Raw genomic sequence first — 22,478 nt, 5'->3', positions numbered from 1 at the left:
GAGTCCTATCGCATAGATGTCCAGCCTAAATCCTCCTAATTGAAGATGCAGCTCAGAATGTTTGCCCTGACTCCTGGATGCTCAGCGCCAATATGCTATCACATATAGCATTCAACCATCACATAGGTGTCTTGGCTGTATTTCGGCTATAACTCGACTATAAGTTGGAACTCTCCTACTGTCTCCGTAGATTACCACACTCTTTGTTCCTGACTCAGCTTTCCGATGTTCATCGTCTATAGCTTTACCATCAAGGTAAAACTCCTAAGCGCTGGTCATATATCCCAAAACCTAGATACGATTCTGCAACTTTTCTTCAATCTTTTAAAGAATATTTTTTCCGCCCTGACAGCGTAGTTGCAATAACTTTATCATCAAGGTACTGAGATAAAGTATTAGTTGAATCATCAACCGCTGGATACCGAATGAATTCATTGTCAGTTGTGCTCTTTGATTGGTGCTATTTATAAAACTTGTTTTTGATGGGTTCAAATTCAAGTATTGTACAAAGAGTACTTGCTCTAACAAAAAAAGAGTCAAGCAATATCTATGCTTATTTGTTACGTTTGTAATATATTAAATATACAAATTATTCAGACAATGTATCAACCAATATGTCTGTACAGTTGTCATCTGCCAAAGGTTCACGAGAAGTTGTTAAAAGTTATCATTTGGAGTTACAGTTAAGTTCTGTTTTTAAGGCCATTTATTCTATATTCAAACAGACAAAGAACCTGTTCGAATAGGAAATATGAATGAGTCAGAGTCATAAAGGGAGATTATATTTGCACTTGCATTATAAATTTTGTAACAGTATTTTATTTTTATTTCAAAACATGTTTTTAAAAATCTATTGTGGTTGTCCAATGACGATGGATTAAAGGGATATAAGAAAACTTAAAGCTATGATTTTTTTTCTCAATCATTGACAAATTTTAATGTAGAACTTTCAATGTTTCTGAAAATTTTAATCAGATATTTTTTATTGATTTCACACGTATCTTTGAAAGAGTCTTATTCAGATATATAGAAATGTGATCGTCAGTAAAGAATACTAAATATCAGTAGAAGTCTGACATCATTAAATAATTCATCAGTTGACAAATGTATATAATTTTTAAACGTTTTAGCTGTTTTTTTAAGCTGAAACACGTATTTGTATGTGATGTTGACGATATTGAAGACTTTTGCGTGTTGATTTTACACAGTCTCTCCTATATCGCAGTCTACCCGGTATATGTCAGGTGACTCCACTGTTTCCAAATAACGGACTGTTAATTTGTCTTATGACGCTAAAACGATTCAACAATATATTTTTGAAAACGCCTACTTCGATACCAAATAAATGGCAAAAACGATTCTAATAAAATACTTACACGTTTCAATACTTGGGCAATTTTAAGAACTTTTACATTGACTTACATTTGATTTCTGTAAATACAGACATTGGATTCTGTATGTACATGAATTACAACCCTAGCTCATTGTGTACATGTCTCAAAAGCTATGCTTTGAGAATCACAAAGGAAACCACCATATCAGGTCGGATTTAATGAAAAACAATACATTTATACCAAAATAGAGAAAAATGAAATCTTCACAGGTCGCTCAACACGACAAAAACGAAAATGTTGCAGGCTCGGTTTGATTGAGCCTGTTCATGGACGGTAGTGGAAATGCATGCTACTTGCATAAATTTGCAAGAACAAAATATTTCGCATGACTGAATTTTGATGAGTGTAAGTGATCAGTCATGAAAGTTTTAATTTTTTAAATGTAATATACAAGTAAATATTTGAACGTTGAATTCGCCAATAATATATATACGGGACCTAAAAGGTTGTGTCTCTTGTCGAATTAAGAAAACAACAACACACAAAAAAAAAAACAATTATTATTGTGAAAAGCATTGGGAAGTGTTATTCCACTAATTAGAAGTGATAGTGATCTCCTTTCTACATGAAATTGTGACAATTCTCAAAATAATGCGAGTCCACACTTGACTTTATCGTTTCAGTTGTCAAAACGTCCGTCATCTTGGATTTGTATAAATGTCGGTAGTCTGAGAAGCAGGGTATTTTTAACGAGGAAAGAAACCTTAGTTTTACACAGTCGCTAACCCATGTCTACAAATATCTATGGAGCAAACGATCTTTGGCTGTATAGTATTTACAAAGAGGATAATGGTTCAGATCTATTACCTGTTGTTGCAAAACACTTTCACGGCCTCAAAATGTTACAGTTTTGGGAAACTCTCTGGATGCAGAAATTTCCACTCTCTCTGTAACAACGAAATATGAAAGATTCAACGAGGATCGCACCCTCATCGGTGAGGTACAAGTAATTCAAAGTCAGCGATCTTTACTTTTTGAAGTGAGCAAGAGAAAAAATATACTATGTTTAAGTATTAATGTGCGAAATTCTTCCTCAGACAGACCAAAACGCTTATTTTCTCTGTCTTATCCAAAATTAGGGCAGGATATCTAACATAGAACAGTTAGTGCGTATGTTAAATGATAACTATGAAAATGAAATACAATAATGATAAAAACATTCCTCAGGTTATGCTACTAAGAAATATTTATTATAAACAACGATACGTACATTGAAACCTTTCCACTGTCAAAACAACTCGTTTGCTGTAAAACTAATCAGAAACAACATGTGCACAATGAAATTCATTATTTTCTGACGAGCTACGTCTAGTTGTATTAAAGCAAATACAAAGACACGTTCATAAAGTATTATTGGCAGTCATCGTATTTAGTGGCCACTTGACATACGCAGAAAGTCAGCCAACATCCAAAATTGAGTTTTAGTGCTAATTTCTGTCTTAACACAAGTTTGACAGTACTTAAATCTGCTTTAGTTTTCAATAAATTAAATTTCAATTTCTTATTAACAGGAAATGTTTTCCTTAACTGGGTATATTTAACCACATCGCAAATACGTCTTAACCAACAAACGTTGGAGTTTGACTACATGTTTGTACACAGGCAGCAGAATAATCCTAAGAATCACAGAATGTTGCATTACAGAATATATATAACTTTTCGTCATTTGAGACATATTCGAAATCCTGAAACACGAATTTTGTCTCATGAGTTGACTGTGAAATTTATGGGTACTGCTTTCAACTTCACATCTGAAATAAAAAGGACAATCGCGTGAGGTAAACGTAAATAAATTGAAGTAGGAAATGAAATATTGGGTGCAATTTATAAGTATATTCTATAAATCATTTACATCTTCAGAAAGACGTTTCTTTATTCATACAGCATTATATGTTAAACACTTTCCCCATGATTTTTGATTACGTATCTCAGAGTAATGCTATGTCCTGAATCATGGAAATAATATATGCATGATAATTAACAAACTAAGACTTTAAATGGTATTCTTAAATATGCCCGATGATGACATAATTGTAGGATTATTCAAATCTCACTATTAACAATGAATGAAACACATCTGTGTTAGCTCTAAAATAATATGACATTCTTACATACCCATCACTGATCAGCATAACATCTTTATCTTGAGTAGCATTGTTAAAGGGTTTTGTATAACAGGTGTGTAGCCGCATTTAAATGTTCCAATCCGCCAACGGCGTAGACACCTTTACGTATATGTCGTCGCCAACCCCAATAGTGTGCTCAGATGACGTAACAGGCTGCATGAAATTTTGGTCACTGAAAAGCTCTACACTTACATTGTATTGTTCAACAGCTGTAGCTTTATGGGTTTCAATACTGGGTGCAGATGAGATGATCCTAAGCCACTCCCATAACATCACTTCAACAGCAAATGTCCAAATATGCTGTCGAATCAAAAACGGAAATTTAAAGGGGTCTAAAAAAAGGGATAGAACAACTTGTTGTTGTAGGTGACAATTTTGTTGGAAGTCTGAAATATATAATACATGTTGATGTAATTGAAAAATAACATACCATATTTTTCATTTTTCGAAAAATCTAAGTATCTATCAATAAGATCTCCGTTCTTGTTTATATCTGTGCATTTTAAGGTAGTCAGTAAAATGGTTTTAACATTGAAGACATGGCTTGTATTGTTAACAATGCCTACTTGCGCGCATTAACCAAATCGCGTCCAAATTGTATAATTATGTGCTTTATCTGTCGTCTCTACTTTATAATATATTCCCCGCATCCAAAATCCAAATGGCCAAATGCTATCAATGTTCAACAGTATCATATTCGCTAATCTTTCACCATATACTTTAATATGCCTGAATATAACCTTTGGACCAGATAAAGCTCAATCTGATATATTCTGGTACGTTAATTTACGTTTGATGTTGTTTTTTTTTCAATATTCACGTTGGTCATTTAAACAAACCTAATTCTTCTGTATATATATTTATAGATTTCCAGTATAAACCTATTCTCCGCAAGTAAGTGACAAGTTCAACTATCGATCTGAAGTATTTTTCAAATACCTTTGGTCCCTACTTTGAAATATTAACATCATCCAAAAAGCAACCTTGACCTTTCCTTAAAATCTAGCTTTTTGCTGTCCACACTACGTAATACACAGGACAACAAAATCTATAAAAATACCCTTTGGAAGCATAGATAACAACCAAGCAAAATATTAGCGAACTCAGCTTGATCAAGTGTATACATGGGATGTAATGAGATGTGCCACACCTCTCATGCCCCCACCCCTTGCACCTACTTAAGCGGACTGCTATTGCAGTAATATCAAATATGCTCAATGATCACGAAGGACCATAATTTATAACAACACTGAATTCAAGTACGGGGATATTTAAACAACCGCCACACTTTCGGATGATCTAATTGTCATATTTATTGGAGCATATTTTACTTGTGAAATAAATTTTATTTGCCGTACCTAACTTTTCTGTGGTCATACACATATTTAGACTTTGTTTGAACCTCAGCAGGTCATTTTCCAGTGTACCTTGACAATTGGTTTGTCCAAATAATATTTCCTCGGGTAAAATCTCAGGATATAACAACTGTAATTTGTCCATACTAACGCTAATATCCCATTGAGAACCAGAGCAGGAAACACGAATTACATCCTCTAGCTGCATATGACCTTTGGTGGTATCACCTGTACGTGAAGATTTTAACACATATTTCATTCATAATTGAACAATCTTTTATCATACATTGTAATACATGCATATACGCTTTCATTATCATCAAGAAGGCTGACATTAGAATAAAATAAAATAAAATAAATAAATAAAGATCGTCAAATTAGTAAATTGCATTTCCTTCACCTGACCCTTAAATATATTAAGTTCATAACATATTCTGTATTGGACTTTCTAAACATTTAGACAAATTTCTATGTTCTCCAAACGACAACCGATGTAAAACGGTAAAGAAGCCTCGTGAATTTGACGTGACGTAGGAAATTGCTCTCCTAAATGAACGTGCACATAGATGATGTCATATATTAGTCATGATAAGACGTCATATATTATTTACATAATGCCGGGAAAACATAAATCTTTTGACATTTGACAATATCTTATTTTATTTTATGTTTTCCAGTGAATTATAGAGTGTTCTCAGTGAAATAAAAGTGATAACCCACAGTTTTAAAACAGAAGATTATCATTTTTATTTTTCACTGTTTTTTTCCCAACTAGTTCCCGGGCCTCCGCCGCGATTGAAGTCAAATTGTTTTACCGGGCGTTTTTGAATACCGGGGACCATAATGACTATGACGTCGTTTTAAAATGACGTCATTTGTGTTTTATGCTTTCTGTTGATCTTTCCGCGATTTTCGAACAAAAATTTTAAATTACGCAAAAAAAAATAGAGTTTTACACATGAAATAAAAAGATGATTTGTTTGTTTCAGTGAAATATCAATTTTATTTAAACACTCGTGAGCACCTAAAAAGTCATTTTCACTCGTGGCTACGCCACTCGTGAAAATATCAGTTTTTGATGCTCACTTGTGAAATAAAATTGATATTTCACTGAAACAAACACATATCCTCTATTAAATCTGATAGGCAATAACATTGTCATAATTGTCTGCCTGTGAACGACAGCTGTTCTCCAAACTCTCGACACTTGGTTTCTCATTCAGCGCTGTCCCTTAGGTAAAGAAAGCTTGTCTTACACAGACATGTATATAAGTTACTTCATTTCAAAATTTTGTTTTAAATTCGCACGTTAGCTTAAGTTCTGATTTTTATTTCTCGGATACCAGTTTATTTCATGTATCACAGGGCCGAAAACAAGTGTGTACGAACATAATAACATATATTTTAATGCACTGTGTGAAGATAAGTTGTAATGCATGAATGAAAGTTACATTAAACTAATAAAAAATACTTCTTACAATTTTTTATGTATTGAATCACTGAGCATGTTATGATAAATACTAGTCTGAGATACAATGTAGCATCGGTAAATTTCTTGTTTGTAGCTCTTTTCCTTTTAGATTATTAAAATATGTTACGAGAAGCAAAATGATTTTGGTTTAGTCGAAACTATTTGCAAGATCTGAATTAGACTCTATTGCCTCCGGGCAATAGTTCGGGTACTGACGGATACGGAGTTTCCTACCCCTTGAATAATAATGTATTCAATGCATTATCCGATTCTCCTGAAATGTTTCTGTCGCCTTGTAGATTTTGACAACTTTAACACTATATAATGATAAATTCAGAATGTTCTTTACCTGTTTGTATGCAGGTACCGTTTTTCTTGCTATATCCAGGCTCACAAATGCAACTATAATTTCCTTCAGTATTCAGACATTTTCTTTTCGGTGCATTTTGATGGAAGTAAACTGCATTCGTCTATGTCTTTTTAACTCAGAGATGTAAAATACTGATCATATTGAGAATTCCTGTTGATACTTACCGTTGTTTATGTGGTTTTCAGCCGACAAGAGGTTAATATCGACATTGCCAACTTTCAGATTGTTTGGTGTCCCATTTTGTGAAGTGAAGTTTTTTAAGGAATCCAACAATTTTTCTCCTATAATTTTAATGTCAGCAACATTTTACCAGTGAACAACGTAATCTGCACGAACATCATACTGACCAACCTGAGGTCTTGTTTGATATACCTGGCTGAAAGAAGAGAAATGACTTTCTAGTTATTAGTTATGACTCCAAAGGGAGGATGAAAGGTGGTATTGATTTCAGTTCTAACCCTTTGAATTGAACACATTGATTAAACCTAGTATTCTATAAGACTCAAACAACCTATTAATTCACCAAATGCAACTCTCGTCATTAAATTAAAGATATAGAGGATATTTGTTTGTTTTAGTGTAAGATCGAAATATATTTCACCGAGTGAACACTATAATGCAATATTTTCACGAGTGGCGCAGCTACGAGTGAAAATGTAAATTATGGTGTTCACGAGTGAAATATATTTCGATCTTACACTGAAACAAACAAATTTCCTATTTATTTTATGCATTTTAAATGGTTTTAAGCAAATTAAATCCAGTCTGTCCGCGCAACGTCACGTGTATCGTATCATGACGTCATAAAACCGTGACGTCAGAATGTCTTTGTAGAAAAAAATGTAAATAGTTCTATTATGTTTCCTGATTCCTTTTACATTTATTTATAATAGAATTTAAATATTTTTGATCGTATTATTATCTTTATACATTTATATCTTTACTGACGTATATTTTGCAAGGAATTTTCTTTTATTTATAATTCATATTCTTTCGCATTCAAGTGTAGTTCCGTGCCAGTGAAAAATAAAAATGATATTTTCACTGTTTGAAACAGTGAAAATATCAATTTTATTTCACTGATAAAATTCAGTATTTCACTGAAGAGCATAAAATAAAGATGAATATGTTGTGAAGGTTTGGTTAGTATAAACAGATTTACATCAATTTATTATTTCTTTCAATTATTGATACATATTATCATATTATGAACTGTTTTATAAAACACAGTTGATTTTTCTTGACTTTTATCTTTCATACTGAATTCAGATACTCACTGGATAAACAAACTCAGTCGGAAAACTTCCACACTCAAAAACCCCTTCGTGTTATTAAATCCTGCTGCAAGCTAAAAAAAATATATCTATTTCAAATACAAAAAAAAGGTAAAAATAAAAAGCACATACAGGTGGTCTATATTCATAACATAGGTGAAAAAAATGCATTCAAAATGTTCAAAGGAGAAATGAAACTCATGGTCGTAAGAGCTAGGTTATTGCTGGTGTCCTCTATAAAGCTTTGATTGTAGTAATATAAAAGAATTACAAAATACTTTGATTGAACCTGAATATAGATTTTGCACAAAACACTTCAGATGAATTCCTGGCTATTCACAAACACTGCAGTGCTTATTATTCTTCGAAATTCGATATATTATGCACATCTAATCTGATATAATAATTGCTCTGATACAAAAGACTGGTTGACAAACTAAGTCTTTTTTTATTGATATTTAGTGACAAACTTAAAATCATTTATGATATAAGTTTTCTAATATTTTAAACGGAATGGCCTCCAGATCGTTCCAAAAAAATATTTTTTTAAGATATCTGGAAATAAATGCTATATTTCTTATGAAAGCTTTAAAATTTAATTACTGACACACTTAATGTTACGGAAACACATGAGAATTTGCTGTTTTTACTACTTTTTACGATGAAAATCGAAAAGCGTTTGTAACGCTTTTACTTCAAGTAGACTGTCTTCATTATAAATATATATATTTTGAGGTCATAATTCACTACAGTACAACTTCCGCTACAGCGCTATTGGTTACGACGACAGGTCCGGGGTGCGATTCCCGACGCGGTCATCCTTTTTTCTTGATTTAGAATTTTTTTTATATTTTAGAAACAAAAACTCTTCTTCTCCTCTTCATAATATGACCAAACTTTAATTTGAAAGAATTTTTTTAGCCAAATCTGGAGGCCAGTGCCTTTAACCATTCACAACATAGGTGCTGAAAGTACACTCGCCTACTGTGTCATAGTAGCATAGTGGTAGTCTGACAAACTTGATTTAAAAACAGAAACATACATGAAAATACTCATTATATGCAAACAGGGTCATAAAACGAACGTGTATGCGAACGTGCAGACAGCAAAAATCTACCGTTTGAATATAGGTTGTACTGTATGAATACAGATTACATTGAATCAATTAATTTTGATCTTTACAACTATGTTATCTTGAGTAAAGAGTGGGTTATAATAACAACAACGGCTTTAATTGCATCATTTGTTTCTTGTCTGTCCAAATTAACGTTATTTACCACCAACATGATAAAGAGTGGCATCTTGAGCATCTTGAAACGTTAGCTTGTCTTGGATATATCTCCTGTTTTCAGCAGAATTAATCGTCTTGTTTATTTCTACCGTTTGAATATAGGTTGTACTGTATGAATACAGATTACATTGAATCAATTAATTTTGATCTTTACAACTATGTTATCTTGAGTAAAGAGTGGGTTATAATAACAACAACGGCTTTAATTGCATCATTTGTTTCTTGTCTATCCAAGTTAACGTTAGTTACCACAAATATGAAAAAGAGTGGCATCTTGAGCATCTTGAAACGTTACCTTGTCTTGGATATATCTCCTGTTTTCAGCAGAATTAATCGTCTTGTTTATTTCTACCGTTTGAATATAGGTTGTACTGTATCAATACAGATTGCATTGAATCAATTAATTTTGATCTTTACAACTATGTTATCTTGAGTAAAGAGTGGGTTATAATAACAACAACGGCTTTAATTGCATCATTTGTTTCTTGTCTGTCCAAATTAACGTTAGTTACCACAAATATGATAAAGAGTGGCATCTTGAGCATCTTGAAACGTTACCTTGTCTTGGATATATCTCCTGTTTTCAGCAGAATTAATCGTCTTGTTTATTTCAGAAACATGTTGAACTGTCGCCGAGATAGAAAAAGAAATATGACCAACATATGTGGAACCCCCTACAATTAAAACAAAAGAAGCATGAGTGCAACAAAGGATAAGGTGAAGTAACAAAACAAATAAAATGTAAATAAAACGTAACCTTGTCATTATAAAATACTGTTTTACAAATATACAGCCAAATCTTACTAAAGTGTTCATAACTAACGTGTCTAGTTGACAACTTTATTGTGCCGTAAATGCATGCCACCGCCAATATAACGACAGAAATAATTTAAGTTTGTATTTGATTTACCTGTTTGTTTGCAGACACCATCTTTCCTGTCATATCCTGGCTCACAAATGCAACTAAAATTTCCTTCAGTATTCAGACAAACCTCTTTCGTTTCGGTGCATTTTGATGGAGGTAATTTGCATTCGTCTATATCTTTTAAACAGACATTATATTTAACACATAATTCACATAAAACATTTAATAGGAAATTATTTCTTAATGCAGTTATATTAATCTTTTTTTTTCTTCTGTTCAATGGGGCTTTTTATTAATACGTTTAAATATCTAGGGTAAAATAATGTTTCTTCGTTAAACTTTTATTAACTGAGCCAATGTCAAAGCCGAACTTGCTTGACCTTCGACCCACTGACCTCAAAATCAATAGAGGTCATCTGCTGGTCATGATCAACCTTCCTATGAAGTTTCATGGTCCTCGACCCAAGCGTTTTCAAGTTATTGTCCGGAAAAGGTATAAATGTTCCGGGTCGCTCAGACCTTTGACCTTTGGAACTCAAAATCAATATGGGTTGTCTGCTGGCCATGACCAACATCCCTATAAGTTTCGTGATCCTAATCCCAAACGTTCTGAAGATTTTTTTTTCAGGAATATGTTTAAATGTTCCGGGTCGCTGTGACCTTGACCTGTGATCTGTAGATCTCAAAATCATAAGGGCCCAATTGCTGGTCATAACCACTCTCTCTTTTTTTATGATCCTAGACCTAAGCATTCTCAAGCTATTGTCCGGAACTGTTTCGTGTTATTGTGACCTTGACCTTTGACCTACTAACCTCAAATCCGAACCTGACCTGTATTTCATGATATGTACTAAAATTTATGATCATAGGCCTAAGCGTTCTCAAGTTATCATCCGGAAACCGTTTAAATGTTCATGGTCACTGTGGACTTGACCTTTGACTTACTGATCTAAAAGTCAAACTTGACCTGTATTTTTTGATGTTTCACCTGTATACCAAAAACTATTTTAATCGATCAAGCCTTTCAAGAGTTATCATCCGGAAACCATGAAAAACAACGGAAAGTTTTGGATTTTGTTGTTACACATATTACTTGTACTTTTGTTGCATTTTATCTAACGTACATGATGGTATAAAATGTAATAGCACGTGACCAACTCTCGTACAGTCCCGTACAGTCCCAATCAAGCTTGCTGGACACATAAGTAATTTGACGTACTTCGTTCACCTGAAGAGGACATTGACCATCTGACCTTACTTATAACCAGGTTGAGTAAAAATAATTTAAGTACTAGTAGTTACTTAAATATATTTTTTCTATATTTTACTGTGACTCCCCAAATATGCATTACGATTAGAACATCTTCATAATACGAAATTGATTTTTTGTTTGTTTTTTTGCTCGAGTTTTAACTGTTGCATCCAGTAAAACAATTACAGAGGTATTTCAGACTAAGTTTGATGGATATCCATTAAGCGGTTAAAGAGAAGAAGTAGTTTAACGGTTTGTCTATTCTTAGCGCTAGCGCCTCCTAAAGATGCCAAGTACTCCCATTTGAAAATAAATCTTGGTACAAACCTTATAATAATACTAAAGGCTAAGTCTGAGGAAGATCCAGCCATACGTTTATCAGAATAACATCTGTGAGAAGATCTTTTGGAAGCATAGAACGCAACCAAGCAACATAATAGCAGAGTCGGTTTGACTAAGTCAGTTCATGAGATGTCATGCAATGTGCAACATCCCCTAAGATCCCCCCCCCCCCCCCCCCCCACCACCTCCCCTTAGAACCGGCTTAAGCGGAATTGTATTATTGTTAAAAGAACAACACTGAGGCTAAGTATGGGGAGATTTATTACAGCCGTCATACGACACATAAAAATGCTGTTGTGATAGTTAGTAAAATGTGTGAGAAGATCCTTTAAAAGCATAAAACACAACCAAGCAACATAATAGCAGAGCCGGTTTGACTGAGTCAGTTCATGAGAGGTCATGCAATGGGCAACATCCCCTAGCACCGGTTTAAGCGGAAATCTATTATTGTTACAATTAATGTACTCCATGATCCAAAAAAGAACCATATCATATATCAACATTGATTCCAAGTAGGTATACAGTCATTTAAAGGCTTTTTGTCTATCGTTAAGTCTAGCGACCTCTGAAAGGGCAAAAAACCACCACTGAAAAAATCTGTGATGAGACATTTAAATGATGCCACAAACCAAGTTTGATAGAGATCCATCCAGCCAAGTGCCCTAATTGGAGCAAGTTTGACCTAAGACCTTATATAAATAATGATGTTACAGACCAAGTTTGATTAAAGATCCAGCAAGTGGTTCACGAGAAGAAATCGTATAAAGGCATTTCTTTTCTTTTTTAGCTCGAGCGACAACAAAAAGAGGCCAATCACCCAATTTAAATAAATTTGGGAGAAGGCCTTACAACGATGCTATAGATGAAGTTTATCGAAGTTCCATCCAGCGATTCATGAGAAGAAAGTATTCAAGGTATTTCTTATTTTAAGCTATAGTGCCCTATGGGGATTGTCAAGCGCCAAGTTTGGAAGAAAAACTTAAAATGATGCCACAGACCAAGTTTGATAAATATTTACCAGGCGGTACTGGATAACAAGTATTTTTTTATTTTCGCTCTGGTAGGCCTCTAACAAGGCCAAGAGCTCCCATACGATCATAATTAGATTAGGAGAGGACTATCTAATTGTGCCCCAGACCAAAGAATACAGTTGTTTAAAGGATATTCTATTTTTAGTTCTGGCTACTCTTAAAAGGGGCCCAGACAAACAATTCGAACAAACTTGAAAGAGGTCTCCGCCGGGACGATACTGATTATAATTGGTGAAATTCAAACCAGAAGCTTCAGATGCGAAGATGTTCAAGTAAAAAAGTTTGATGCAGGACGACGAATGATGTGCGATGTATCATCAACCTATACTTAAAGCTCACCTGAACAAAGTGCAGGTGAGCTAAAAAGCAAAAACAATGTACGTTAAAATTTAATCTTTGAGGTGCATGTGATAGTGATTTCAAAATAGTCTTAGATATCCATTACTTGTAGTGCAAAACACAATACGAAAATACGTACAATACGTACCATCACATTTATAACCGTCTATATTTAACTCAAATCCTTCTTCACATGAACATTTATATGAGCCATCCGTGTCAGTACAAACTTGTCCGCAAGGGTTAGGAACAACTGCACACTCGTCTATATCTGAATGTGAGACAATTTAAGATTAGTTAGAGATTTCCAGTGTATTAGATTTGCTACTGTGATTTTCCGTACCAAGTAAACGTTTACCATTATCACCTTATATTTATTTACGATTTAACATAGTTAAGTATATTTAATTATTATTCACGGCGCATTGTTCCACTTATCTCATTAAGATATGATTTAAGTAGAAAATTAAGCTAGCTTGTCGTTGATTCAGTCCTGAAAACAGAAAAGAATATGTACATTAACTATGAACTGATTTCAGTATTCAAAACCAATTAAGTAGACAGTCGTTGACATAAGAGTAATACAGTAGATAATCTTGACATTAGCGTAATATAGTAGATAGTCGTTGACATAAGCGTAATATAGTAGACAGTCGTTGACATAAGCGTTATATAGTAGATAGTCGTTGACATAAGCGTAATATAGTAGATAGTCGTTGACATAAGCGTTATATAGTAGATAGTCGTTGACATAAACGTAAAGCAGTAGAAAGTCGTTGTCATAAGCGTAATATACTAGATAGTCATTGATATAAGCGTAATATAATACGAAATGCTTTAATAGGAAACCTTTAAAGAATTTAATCGCGGTTTAGTACAGTCAACCCTGTCTATAAAAACCACCCTTGGGAGAGCCAAAATGTGGTCTTTATTGGGAGGTGGTCTTCACAAGTTAAATCACACTGTAAATGTTAAAATTGGAAACAGCACAAGTGGTCTTTAGAGCGATGTGGTCTCTGTTCAGAGGTAGTCTTTAACACAGGTTTGACTGTAGTTTCAACTTAGGCATTACATGAATAAGCGTGTTTAAGTGTATGGAGACTGAAGGAATCTATGCATACTTTAAACACAACCATGCATTTAAACCCTTATTGAAACCGTGATTTATATCTTATATTAACAAATTCGTTTTCTCTTTCTGTCTTTCATATTGTTTCAATAATCAGGGGATGCATACTTTAAGATACAGAAACAATACAATCGGCAACAAGCGTTAACTATTTGAATAGCAAACGTTCTAATATTCCATCACACGCTTTCATTCTGCAAAATGTGTTAAAACACACGTATTTCATACGACAAAGTGAGACAAGTGAACATTAATAGTGTTTTTACCTCTTCATCAAAGGAGATAATTTGACATGTAGTTGTTAGGCAAATACTATATGCTTAGGTAGTAAAATTTAGAAACATATAAAGACAAACATTATAGCTTACTTTCACAAGTTTGATTATTGGAAGCGAACTGACTTCTCCGTCCTTTTAGACAATCTTTGCAAGGCCATGCTGAACTACTGCGATTGAAAGATCCATTGCAAGTATCGTAACATGTGTAATCTTTACAGGGATCTAACTGTAATTCGCAGTACAAGCCTTCGGAGTATGCAGGACACTTGCAGGCTGCCTTCATTATATTCGCTTTTGTAAAATAAGATATTTGTTAGTAAAAATATTATTTTAAGCGCTGAATTGATAACAATTTATTCTACATTTTTCTCTCGCCACGTTATTACTAATAATATAGACTCAATACTTGAAATGCAGGAATTTCAATTCATTTTTAGAGAAATATGCGTTTTGGGCAAACCATGAAATTTCATGCACAAAAATAATGATTCCACGGTATTTCATTCGTCAAAAATATAAAATAAAATCATTTTTATATACCTTAATTTTATGGCTTATTCTATGCCCAGCTTGTTTTGTTTCTGGTTTAGCCTCTTACTATGATTTCACTATGTCATAGAACAGACATACTAAATTGATTATTTTTTATTAAATGCACTTTGGGAAAGAAAACGTTGATAACACTACTTTCAAATAAATAAAGAGCAATTTAAATTGAACACAAAACTATTAAAACTATCAAATCTGCCTTTCAAGCTTCCACTATACTACACTGAATATCAACAAAAAATACCGTCGGCCGGAAAAAAAAAGAGTTAAATTGTGGTTGTATATGATGGTGATCTGTTTCGAATAGCGGTAAAACAACCCAATTTAAATATGGTTGGTCACGCGACACACAGGCTGTCCATGTAATTCGAGTATAATAAGTCTTAACCAGCATGGTCTATATACGATATGATTGGTTGAAAATACACTCATACCTGAAGAGTTTTTATTAAACGAACTAAAATCACACTGTGACGGGTCCTCACATCCGCAGTAATAAATTATCATTTGTTTTGCCGCTGAATATCCTAGCGTGTCATTCACAGTGAATGTCAAACTGCTTTCGCTATATCTTAAATACGTGCCAACATTCCAGGTAAAACTGTCATTATCTGTATTATATAAGATATATATATTGCGACTACATTTACATGTGTATTTGCTTTAACTATTAATATAGAGATAGTTTGCAATATCAAAGTCGATTCAAAGTAACATGCTTGTCTTTTAACCAGATTTAAGGCCAGGTAAGAACATTCAAACAGTATAAGTTAACTTCAACGTGTTTTACGACATGATATGCAATCAATGGTATTAGGACTGAGACAATCAAATTTGATTCACTCACTAAATGTGTAATTTTTCACTTGTGTTACCACGTTGTACGTCATTTCTTCTGGATCATCAAAGTCGTCGGTTACGTATAGTTTCAGATCAAGTATCTTAGAATTTACTCCGAAGGTTACATTCAGAAAAGTCGGGGTATTGTTTTTGAAATGTGGAGGTTTGTTATCTAAAATAGAAAAAAATATATTTTACACATCATATTTAATGATTATATTATTTTTGATCAACTTAAGTTGCAAGATTGAAATATCATTCACTAAATTATCACCAGATGCAATAATTGTACGAGTGGCAGTAAGAAGAGGATATCTTAAGCTCCCACTAAATAAAATACGGACAGGTAATATGTATATAGGCGTGCATATGTGCGCAAGCGTGTGTGTGGTAGCCGTGCGTGCATGAGATATTGATGCCAAAGGATTAAGTGGGATGATGTCGATGGCGAGGCAGGATGGCATGTTATTTATTAAGGGAAAATATCAACAAGGAAATGAAAGCATTTTGACAAGGGTCATCTACTGAATATTGCTGTCAGTTGAATTACGGATTTTCAACATTGCCAATAACGGCATAAAGAGAAAACAAACCCAGTAGTGTTTTTAAATGAAACTTACTGATTAATAAGCAACTGTTCAGATCTCATTAAAGGGAGTCTAAAGGAAGGGACAGTTATATCAGAGGAGAATTCTTTTTCCAAATAGTGTTACAGGGAAAAATGGCTCCAGCCCTTGCAACCATGTTTTTTTTTTTAAATAGAATGATTGCTAAGGTGATATTATATTAAAATCCGTTTTCATTCAATAGCTTTGAATACCTTTGAATCACCAGAACAGGTCATACCATAAATCATTTATATTGTCATCCTATTCTAATGAGCAGTGTGTAATAATAGATTGAAGCATTATTCAGTTACTGAACGGAAACGAAATTGCTTTCAGACGGACGGACAGATGCACTAACAATATATACGTGTATAAACATGAGATAAGTAGAAACGTAAACAATGGAGAGTTATAAAACTTAAACAATGCACGATTCCTTAAAAGGCCCTATTTTAGTAAACACTTTGACGTCTTAATTCGTTTAAGGGAGATAATTGAAAGCCAGATAATGTTATAGATTTTGTACACTACACATGTTTTGTCTTCAGTCAGTCATCGAATGAAAAATTAGCAAATTCCCTTTGGTAGTATGGCCCAGAGAAGACGACAGACAGACTGACTGGCAAACAAAACGTGGAATTCCACGAAAACCAGGTATTCCATTGCATCATTCCAATTGGCTCTTTACAAAAACTGTCATTTTCTATTAAACATATATTTTCTTTATAAGAACTATGACCATTTTTCTTTTACTTTTAATTACTCAATGGCATTTAAATGACCATTTTGTCATAAAAAAAATGGATTGCAATGAGATTTGAACCGAAACCCTTCCATTCCAAAGCATACAAATCTATTTTTTATTTAAAATACTAGAGTGCCAGAATGTCACAATATACGCCCGTCACAGCAAATTTCTATACACTAGCACATGTATTTGCAAATGGTATTTTAATTTTGTGGTTGTTTAGTAATTATTGTATTTTTTGTTTTTCTAAGTTCACACAAAAAATCTCCTTATCGTGTACAAATACCTTAAAATACACCTAAAATTTGAAAGAAACATCTATGTTGTACCACAGAAAAGTGGTCTTGGTTTCTCGCTACGGTAAATTATCAAAAAGTTACATTATAACTTATTTATAGTAACAACTAAGGGAAGTTAATCTTAGAACAAAAAAAAAGTATGTTCATCTAAAATCCTTATCAGGTATAGATAGGTCAAAATACACCTCAAAATCGGATGTAACATGCATGTTATGCTACAGAAAAGTGGTCTCAGTTTTTCCATAGAGCTAGACTAAGTATTGAAAAGGTTACAATATAAGCTATTTGTAGTAACAACAAAGGGAAGTGATTCTAAAGAAGGGACATGCGCATGACACTCCGTCACATGATGGTGAACAATTGTTATAAAGTACACAAAAATCCCTCCATGCGTGAAGAAGAAAAGAAGAAATGCTCAGAACAAAGTCACTGTAGTATCTGACCTTGGCCTTAGACCTAGGGACCTGGTTCTTGCGCATGACACTCAGTCTTACGGTGGTGAACATTTTTGCCAAGTTATATTAAAATCCATCCATGTATGTTGAAGAAATGCTGCAGAGAAAGTTTCAAATATACCCAAACTAAAGATATTGAGTGGAAACCATTATATTCTACTTTTAGTAATAGTTACCCCAAATATCATTCAAAGCTAATTTTTCAAATAAGCTTAATGTACACAAAGTTTGGTGGCAGTAAGTAAGTCCAAACTAAAATCATAAAGCAGAAACCACCTTTTTGATGATCACACCGATAAAAATGTATTTTTAGAGAAAGAATCTATTTTTAGTAACTGTGACGTTGACCTTGACAAAAGAAATAGAAGAAAATAAAAAAAGTGGATCGCAGTTGGATTTGAATCGACGCCCTTCGTCCCATGGACTAAAAAGTCGCTTTTGGCCCAACGCTCTAGGCCACTGCGCCACCGTTTAATTTTCTAAGTGTGAAGATAAAATAAGTTATCTTGACCCCAATGACCCCATATACAATCCCAACCTTAGTCTTTCTATAAGCTACCTATAGGCCGAGTTTAATTTCAATACATCAATGAAAACTAAAATTAGCGTGCGAAAACAATTTTTTTTAAATATTTAGCAGGACGACATACCCCAATCTAATAACCAGTTTTCTACCTGGTTAACAATTAATCCAGAGACCAAAAACTGGCCCTGACTCTAAAACGTCTAACACCTACATATTCTTCTGCATATATAAACGGCTGTGAAAAATCATTTTTCCAATCAGAGTGAATGGTCTTACACAAACTTTTATTTTCGAACTAAAATTCAACTTTACAAATCAGAGAGGTAATTATAAGAGAGCCATTGCATTACTAGACTTACGATTTATTTCATAGGTATGATGCTTTTTTCAGCAACCGCCATAACTGACTCTCCTTGAGTCACATTTCTTGTTTCAGCAATAATAACAAGACATTGTTAGGCTTCTTGTCCCAGAAATTTCTACAAGTTTCATTAAATTTGGTAATGTTAGCATCTGAAAAGCCTTTAAACAATTTGTCTAGGTCGCCCTTTTCAGCAATCTCCTGTAAGAATTGTGGTCTCGTATGGTTTCCGTTCCAGTATGTAAAATTACCCCCAGTAATACTATAATTGAATTTACTGTCATCTTGTGATACTGTCCCTGTAAAATGTGAAATAAAGATAACCAGAGAGGTTGTCATAGAACAAAGCATAATCAGCATATTGAAAGGTCACGTCGAATTTCTGTCTTTGATTAAATTGTACTTGAAGCTGATTCAAAAGTAAAGCTACCAAAGATTTACATTAGTTTACAAAATGCGTTTAAATATATATTTCCACGCATTCGTTAAAAAAAGAACAAAGACACAGATCAAGAATGATAAATCGCAAAACTGAAGCCCTGGAGCATAATATGTACTTATATGTATGTACTTGTAAACACATAAAACAAAAGCAAAGCATATACAAAAAGCAACAGCTATTGAGGAAAAACATCACATAAATGAACACAACAGGGAAAATATATAACAGATTAATTACAGGATTCACCAAAGTAGAGAGGTTGTCATAGAATGAAACACAGTTAGCGAACTGAAATTTCCCGTCGAGTATCTTTCTTTGATAAAAATTGTACTTGAAGCTGCTACAAAATTAAGTTATCACAGTTTAACAATAGTTTTAAAAAGCGCATTAATAAATATTGACTTGTATTGATTAAAAACAAAAGACATGGACACAGATTCAAAAGGCTGAGTCACAAAAGTGAAGCCCTGCATCATTATATGTAGACAACGGTTTGTTCATATTAATACATAAAACACAAAAGAAAACACTGTTCAACCAAGTTATTCAGGACAAACTTCACATAAAGAAACTTAGTAGGGCTAATATATAACAAATTGATTACATGATTCACCAAAGTAGAACATATCTCGCTCTGTTGCATTAATGCTGACTTTGCTTCCATTTCCATAAATATAATATCCATGCTCTAAGTTGCCAGCCAAGCCTCTAAATCTAGTGACATTCTTTTTACTATCCACTACAACACTCATGGAATCGCCTCCATGGAATGTTAGCTGAAATGATAACATGTTATTGCAGAATCTTAAGTTATAAAACAATGTTCAGAAAAATGGGTTAGAATATCACTTATTTAGCAGAGTTACACAGGAGATTTCAAGAACATGATCATTTCCCAATGTCAATGTCCGAACTTCCAATCAGTGTAACCAGTCCTTTAAATTAATGAAAGCCGACCAGCTTTTAATTTCATGGTAGAATGTTCTCGAAACGCCGCAGACTGGCTGACAGTTTTTGACTGTATTGTATTTGAAAATCCAAACTATCGACAAAATATAAACCGCATCAAACTTCTGGTATGCGAGATTAATGAACAAATAACACACAATAAGTCCGATATACTTCTAAAAGGTCTTATTTACCAACGCATTTACCAACTCTGCTAGGACGGTTTTTATAGATCTATTTACAAAAAAGTAGGTTTTAGTTAAGATAATTCAAAATGCATCTGTACTTTGTGCTAAAGTATCATTTCTGTTTACTTGTCTTAGTTATATTCTAATTTCTGTTATCATTTTAAATCAAAAGAACACTCTCTGTTGTTAAAATACTCTTGAAATCCGAAACCTTTCTACTCTCTACTATATATGCATGTATAAAATGGGTTAGCCTTAATACACTTTTAAACATTTTTTATGATAAAAAATAAAACGACAATGCCTTCTCACTCCAGTACATGTTTTGAATGTCTTGTGTCTTAAATTCGCAATAATTACCCTTTGAATGTTTGTCTTTTGTGTAAGCATTATTCCAAAACTGAAAGGTTCCGAGCAGAACAAGTAGAATCCTGCTTTACCAGACGGCTTAGGGTTATTTTTACAGTCCTTTGAATTTGCCCATAATGATCCGTCATGTTGAAAAAGATTCAAGGTTTTGTCGTTTCTGTTGTAAACAATCGTTATGATGTCATTCTTTATGTTGTCCTGTAAATGTAAGGTATATCAAACTTTTTAGTCTCTAAATCCTTCTCGACAGAGCACAGTGCGCTCTAATAAATGTGCCTAACAAGTTTCGTAATAATAGCTCGAAGCATTTTAAAGTTATAAAGCTAAAGGTAAATTGCAAACAGACGGATTGAAAGCCAGCACAACCGCATAAAACGTCCATTTGATTACTACATATGACAGTGATCATAACCTTTGACTAAAATACTAAATGCTGAAAGCTATTTTAATCTAACTGTCACCGTATTCTGAACCTTATATCAACTGTTCTAAATATCAATAGCGGTCATTCAATGCCCATGAGAAAATTCCTGCCGGATCGGGTAACAGGTCGCCATCCAGGTCTCTACGCTGACAGTCACAGTTACCTTGATATTTGACTAAATGGCATGAAAATCAGTGCGGCTCATTAACTGCCTACAGACAATAGTCTGCTGTCAAAAGTGTTTTTGTACCAACAGTCAGTGTGACCTTGACCATTGTCCTCAAAATTGATAGAGTCATCCATTGCTAATAGAAAATTTGCTTGACTGGTAACAAGGTAATAAGTAATTGGAGTGGAAACACAATTGTTATCAGACGTATGTATAGGCAGACATAAATGCGGACGACTGTGTGAGCACAAAATGCATACCATTAGGCGTATAAAAAGCTGACATATTATGGAAAGTATTGAAAAAAATCTCCTTCTTTTTAAGAAGACTCATTGTCATTTATATTTTGTAAACATCTGTAAAAATGTAGTGCCATTTGAAAAATAAAAGCAAGCATAAAAGAACACTGAAATTCCTGATTTCCAACAGCAACGTACCGCAAGAACGAAGACAACGAATAATGTTGAGTCTTGATTGCCTTTGATCAAGAAATCTGTTCGAGCCTGAATCTGCAGCAACCTTAAAGTAAAACTGTATGCAAACATATTATTAGATAACTGCTAGAGTAATTGAATGTGCAATTGATCATGCACCGCTTGTATATTGCAACAAGATACTGGTTATATTTTCAGCTCAAAGAAATCATTGCTTTTAATTATCTAATGAAGAATACTAATGTTAAAATTTATATGTTATTAATCGCTCGAGTCTTACATAAAGCAGTTACAAGGCGAGTCACCAAATTTGTTTTCATACGAAATAAATTGTTATCAAAATATGCAAACAATGAAAAAGTTAATCTGTCAGTACCTAGACATATAACAAGTTTAACATCTTGAATTAAAGTCCGACTTTTATAAGCATTGAAATATCCCCTTATTGAGTTGAATCACCAACATGTTATTGAACACCGTCCTACAAATATTAAGCAATGCAACAATTGAAAAATAGTAGGAATAATAAAGATAACATTGATTTCAATAATACAACAAAAGCAAAGTTTTCTCTTAACGTCACAGAATACCTATAATACAG

General features: G+C 33.5%; 1 protein-coding gene across 2 annotated transcripts in view; it reads right to left on the bottom strand.

Annotated features, from left to right (window-relative positions):
• Nucleotides 1-3,847: 3,847 nt before the first annotated feature.
• LOC123542578 (mucin-like protein) overlaps nt 3,848-22,478 on the bottom strand; it is a 34,986-nt gene continuing 16,355 nt past the window's right edge. Inside the window, exons 1-11 of one of the 2 annotated variants that reach the window (XM_053531445.1) lie at nt 18,902-19,025; nt 15,914-16,078; nt 15,501-15,677; nt 14,608-14,808; nt 13,259-13,381; nt 10,192-10,323; nt 9,840-9,955; nt 7,994-8,064; nt 6,881-7,092; nt 4,879-5,103; nt 3,848-3,906 (exon numbers count right to left, since the gene is read on the bottom strand). In XM_053531445.1, coding sequence (XP_053387420.1) covers nt 7,023-7,092; nt 7,994-8,064; nt 9,840-9,955; nt 10,192-10,323; nt 13,259-13,381; nt 14,608-14,808; nt 15,501-15,677; nt 15,914-15,956 — 933 coding nt within the window. In that variant the 5' untranslated portion in view covers nt 15,957-16,078; nt 18,902-19,025 and the 3' untranslated portion in view covers nt 3,848-3,906; nt 4,879-5,103; nt 6,881-7,022. Of the gene's footprint in view, nt 3,907-4,878; nt 5,104-6,880; nt 7,093-7,993; nt 8,065-9,839; nt 9,956-10,191; nt 10,324-13,258; nt 13,382-14,607; nt 14,809-15,500; nt 15,678-15,913; nt 16,079-18,901; nt 19,203-19,949; nt 20,122-20,841; nt 21,049-21,880; nt 21,963-22,478 lie in introns of those variants that run through there. The other variant, XM_053531444.1, reaches the window with a different exon arrangement.

This window comes from Mercenaria mercenaria, chromosome 19 (genome assembly GCF_021730395.1).
Source record: "Mercenaria mercenaria strain notata chromosome 19, MADL_Memer_1, whole genome shotgun sequence".
NCBI lineage: Eukaryota > Metazoa > Mollusca > Bivalvia > Venerida > Veneridae > Mercenaria > Mercenaria mercenaria.
Note: the sequence above shows the minus strand (reverse complement) of the source record. Positions and strands in the feature narration are given on the sequence as shown.